Here is a 5,647-nt window from a genome sequence, read left to right on the forward strand (position 1 = left end):
ATTTAACAATTTGAACATGTTATCTATATACAGTGGAAGTGTTTGCATCTAACATAATGGTTAAGTTTTATTTAGATGACAAGAGGCCGCATTTAGACAAACTAGAATCTGATGACATAAACCAAACTTTCATATCCCTAATTCAATCATAATTATATTCAATAAAGAATCGATTGATTTACTCTAATGTAATATTAACTGCGTGCTAAAATACCACAGCAGTGCCACATTTATGATGTATAGAAGGAAAATCTCTTTTTAGAAAGATGTGTTGGCTCTGAAAAGAGCCTTTGGGTTCATTGTCGCATCGTCGCTTTAACTGTTCACTTCTTTTTAGGAGCCGCCTTCTTCGCTGCGGGTTTAGCTGCCTTGGTTGCCTTTTTAGGTTTAGGCGCTGCCTTCGCTTTCTTCGGACTCTTGACGGCCTTTTTAGGCTTGGCAGCCGCTTTCTTCGGGCTCTTGGGTGGCTTCTTTACAGCTTTTGGTTTTTTCGCTTTCTTAGGAGACTTCTTGGGTGTCGCTGCTTTCTTTGCTGAAACCTTTTTCGTCGCTTTCTTGACAACCGCTTTCTTTGCCGCTGGTTTCTTGGGAGCTGCTTTCGTCTTGGCTTCAGCTGCTTTTTTGTTGAGCTTGAAGGAGCCCGAGGCGCCGGTGCCCTTGGTCTGTAGCAGGGTCTCCTTGGTCACCAGGCTCTTGAGGGCTCTATTGACGTGGGAGTTGTTCTTCTCCACATCGTAGCCGCCGGCCTGCAGGATCTTCTTGAGCGCCGCCACGGACAGCCCGCTGCGCTCCTTGGAGGCAGACACAGCCTTGACGATGAGCTCCGACACGCTGGGACCCGATTTCTTGGGCTTTGCTGCGGTCTTCTTCTTGGGAGCTTTAGCCGGAGCAGGAGCGGCTGGTGCTGGAGCAGTTTCTGCCATTTCTAAGATTTTGTAACACGGAAATAAAGTAATACAAACGCAAAATAAAGGACGCTTCTGTCTGTCAGAGAATGTGCGCAGAAAGGCAGAGCGCGGAACTTATCGACATGATGAGAACCGTGTAGACTCAACAGACCCACAGGCAGCACACTCATTTTGAAAACGTTCAGTCTTGTGTTTTCTACCTGCACAAAATATACAATTTAATAGTGAAATACGAACAAATATACACAAACAACCGAGGGTAGGAAAAGAGCAGGTTTGCGTTTACAATATAGCTTATTCTTTAACCAGGAAATGTACTGCGTGTTTAATTGAGGTGAGAAAAACGTCATTACCTTCCAGCAAAACCAAACTGCTCGCTCAGCACTTCGCTGTATTTGTTTTATATAAAATGATAAATTCACTGTTTAAAGTAACTGTATGATTTGTTTCACCAACGAGAAGGCTAGTCAAACACAACTTAATAGCTTTGAAGCGTGAGGTTTGTAAAACTGCACATTTAATCTCCTTTCTGTTAGGTGTGGTTAACACACTGCCGGCACATCCCATTACAATCGACTGGGAGAATTTCTTTTTTGAATTGTATTATTTCTCTTTATCCGTGACCACACTTGTTGCACAATTGAATTACCCTGGCTTCACCACAGCATTCTCTCACTAATTTCAATCTTGTGCTGGTGATGTATTTCATAGGAAATACGACCTGTCTAATGGTTCTGTGTTCCCGTGCATTCGCCTCTGAACACATACAACTAATACGCAGGAAAAATAAATAACCGTTATGTAGAAAACAAAGCAAAAAAAAATAACAACTTATTCTGAAGCAGTTTAATTAATCTTTTCAGTTGTTTCTCGTTATCTATATACAATGGAAATGTTTTACGCATTTTTCCTATTTTCTGAATTCGAGGCGAAGTATCACCATTCAAGCAACTATGAAACAAGAGATACTCGTTGGTAGAGAGCAAGAAGTCAAAATCGATCGACACTGATACTGTGTTCCAACAGTTAACTTGTTTAATGAGTTAGGTTTTAGACTGCGCATATAGATAGATAGATAGATAGATAGATAGATACTTTTTTTAATTTTTGAAAAAAACTTTATTTAACAATTAAATAAAATACACAAAATCAATATTTATAAAACATATTATCACGAAATCGATTCAGATCCACCCAAGGTGAACAAAACAATACATAAAATATTATGGACACATAAAAATTCACATCACAGATACTCCTCCAGATCACCATCCTTAACAGCACACAACACACTGTCTACACACCAGACTTCCTCAAACATTGCTATATTATGCATTGCTTTATAAAAATTAAAATCCAGTCTAACCCGTGTTAATACAAGCATTCTAAAAATAACAAAAGGATCAGTATTTATATTTATTCATTTTTTTTTCTGCTCTTTAAAATTGCTAATTTGGCCTGTCCAATAAAAAAAATTCACCAGCTGGATAGAGTACTTTCTCTTTTTACAACACTTAAAACCAAAAATAAAAGACACTTCAGAGAACACAAAACCCAATCCAGCAAGCAATTCCTTCACAGCAGCAAATAAAGGTTTTAATCTGGTGCAGAACACAAAACAATGGTAAACAGTTTCCATTTGTGAGCAAAATGGACAGGAATCTTTCACCTCAGGGTTTATGATGCTCACAAAGGTAACGGCAATGATGGTATGTAAGATCCTCCACTGCAGATCCCCCGATCTTTTTGGCAGTGGTGGCTTATACAGGGTTCTCCAAGCTGGCACTATCTGTTCCGCCACCCCCAGCTTCTCTCTCCAGTGTGTGTCTGGTATTGCCCTGAGCTGCTGCTGGTAACGGCCCTTTACACACACCCCTTCCCCTCTACTGTACACAGAGGGAGATCAATTTTTCTGCAAATTCTAAAACGGAGAAGTCGAAGGTACGGATTGTGTGTTTTGTTTTTGTGGTAGGGATGGAACATATTCATTTTAGATACATTTTATTGCATAGTTGTATTTTTCCTGTAAAATCCACCCGGATCTGTAATTGCGGTGGGAATAACTTAATCTGGATTTGTTTCGACAACTGCAAATATTACAAGAAACATTAACCTTGGTTTACATGTGTGTATTATAAAAACTTTCTTTATTAGTAAACAATTCGCTCTAGTTGCTCTCTGTCACTTATTAAATGTATAAAGAAAGAAATATAACTCGTAATTAAAATGTTTTTTTTTCTCTAAAATAAATGGAAACTGATGGAATAAAGGATTGTATTTTGTAAATGTGCTGTTTTGTATTAATTGGTGAAGAATCCAGCGAATGAAGAGAAAGCAGAACTGTCTCGGTTTCTTTATTTCACAGTGATCTGTAACGAGTCATGCCATCCCCAGACCCGTAACACACACACACGCCTCAGTGCTGGTGTCCCCTTTATATTATAATCATTTATTCATAAGCCTTGACAATGTTGCTTGTCCAGTTTGTTTACACACTGCCTTTGCATGTAGCAGCGCTTGCTGGAGCACCTTGACAGGAAGTGCTGCGTGTGTTTCAGTGTGCTAGAGAGGTCAACGACATGACACGTGATCTCTATTCTGATTGTACCGAGACGACGAATAACGAAAAGAACATGGATCAACATGGAGATAGAGATTCGCCTAGAATGGAACTCCCATAGGCTGTAATTACAGAACTTGTCTTTTGCCACATTCTTATTTTTATTTTCATGTGTATCGAATAGTCTTTTTTTCATTTTCAGTTTATAACTGTCTGTTTTATCGTGAGCCCCATCATCAACCCATAAGATCTTTTATATGTATCACATCACGTAAAAAACAACGTCGGTCTATGTGCAGTTGAGGTCGTGTTCAGAGCTGCTATTTACTGGTTTGCAGGCACTTAAACTGTCAAATGGAGACGAACTTTGCATTGAGGCACACAGAAGGGATATTTGTGCCATTGTGCTTTTTCCGTTCTCCACTAGATGTCACTGTTCTGTCATCTCTAAATAAAGAAGCTGATCCAAGTACCTGTCTCAGTTTTTTCTAAATTGCTGAATCACAGTTGCCAATGTTATACGTTAGTGCATCACGTGTCTCTTAGTGTAAAGATGTCATCTTGTGCAGTTTCAGAGTGAAACTGATCCTACTAATGAGTAGCTAGAATTACTTGAGCCTGTGTGGTCCAGTGGTTAAAGAAAAGGATTTGTAACCAGGAGGTCCCCGGTTCAAATACCAGCTCAGCCACTGACTCATTGTGTCACCCTGAGCAAGTCACTTCACCTCCTTGTGCTCTGTCTTTCGGGTGGGACGTTGTTGTAAGTGACTCTGCAGCTGATGCATAGTTCACACACACTAGTCTCTGTAAGTCGTCTTGGATAAAGGCGTCTGCTAAATAAACAAATAATAATAATTACTTAGCTTGAAGCCTTGTCATCAGCAGTTGTTTGCAGAATCAAATCTCACCGAAAGAGCTCAGCAGGTCGAAATAGCTCAGTTGGGAGAGTGTCAAACTGAAGATAGAAAGATCCCTGATTTGATCCCAGGTTTCAGCAAGCAGGAGGCATCCCTTATATTTTTAATTGACATGGTCTGCTGTTTTAGGAGGTGCGTTCCGTGTTGAAACCTCTATTACACTATGTTTTAAAATATATTTCCAACCGTAATGCAATACATTTTAAAAAATTTCAACCATACAGTCTTCAGCGCTGGCGACCGTGTTTTAAACAAAAGGAACATGATATATATATTACTTGCAGTGTTAGACTCAGAGAAATGTTAGTCGAATTGAATGCTTGTTTAAATCTTTCAAATTAATTTAAATAAGTAATAGAACAATAAAAATAAAAAGAGAATATATATATATATATATATATTCTTTGCAAATAAAAAAAATAATACATCGGTTAGGGTTGATATTAAAACGACAAAAGTAGGGAAATGCAATGTTGTTAGGGTTTTAACCCTAACTCTGCATTTCCTCCCACCACACCTACAAGTAGTAGAAGGGGCAAGGCAACACAAGCAGCCACAGACAGCCATCATCAGTTAAAACAAACAACATACAACTCTGTCCATATAACACAAGAGACGCCCTGTATGTTAGACTGCCTGGATTGTCTATAAGCTAAGTTTCACTTGGATCTGAGATCGCTCGAACCAGTTAAGCGTTAACAAACCGAAAGAGTACTAATAATACTGTGATTCATTAAACGTTGAATAAACCAAGTCTCTGGGGTTATTCTTGGTGTAATTGTTGTCTGGGTATGTGAAAATATGTAATCCAGTACACAAACAACACACTCTAGGAGTTAATACCTATCTATTTGTCTTCTGTTAACCTCCCCATTATTCTATTAGACAATCAAAGAAGTCTTCAAATGTGACACTGCACGGCTCCACTTCTACAGAGCAGACCGTGTTGGTGTTATATCTGCTCAGCTCAGCACAACATATTGATAAGTGATGTGGGAGGTATATGCAGGTTGTCTGTCTGTATGTCTGTGACAGAAATATAATGAGTTTTGGTTGTAAATCTCCCTCCCGACCTTTGAGGACTCTAAGCAGCGAAAGGGGAAGTCTTTGGACGGGCTGGCCTGAGAGTTCTTTCCCCGGGCCGGGAAGTCAGTCAGTCTGGAAGATGATGAGACTCTGTTGCAGGAACATATTGACCTGGAAGGGAAACGACATAGCAGCTGCAGATTGAAGAGACAGTTGCACTCGTTTACCAAGAGGTC

The 5,647-nt window shown here is 39.5% G+C and overlaps 1 protein-coding gene across 1 annotated transcript; it reads right to left on the bottom strand.

Moving 5' to 3' along the window:
* Window positions 1–263: 263 nt before the first annotated feature.
* Window positions 264–1,010, bottom strand: LOC117404351 (histone H1-like). Its single transcript, XM_034007205.3, has one exon. It carries the CDS (start codon window positions 921–923, stop codon window positions 324–326), a length of 600 nt encoding a protein of 199 aa, XP_033863096.3. The 5' UTR covers window positions 924–1,010; the 3' UTR covers window positions 264–323.
* Between the last annotated feature and the right edge of the window lie 4,637 nt (window positions 1,011–5,647).

This window comes from Acipenser ruthenus, chromosome 56 (assembly GCF_902713425.1).
Source record: "Acipenser ruthenus chromosome 56, fAciRut3.2 maternal haplotype, whole genome shotgun sequence".
In the NCBI taxonomy this organism is placed as follows: domain Eukaryota; kingdom Metazoa; phylum Chordata; class Actinopteri; order Acipenseriformes; family Acipenseridae; genus Acipenser; species Acipenser ruthenus.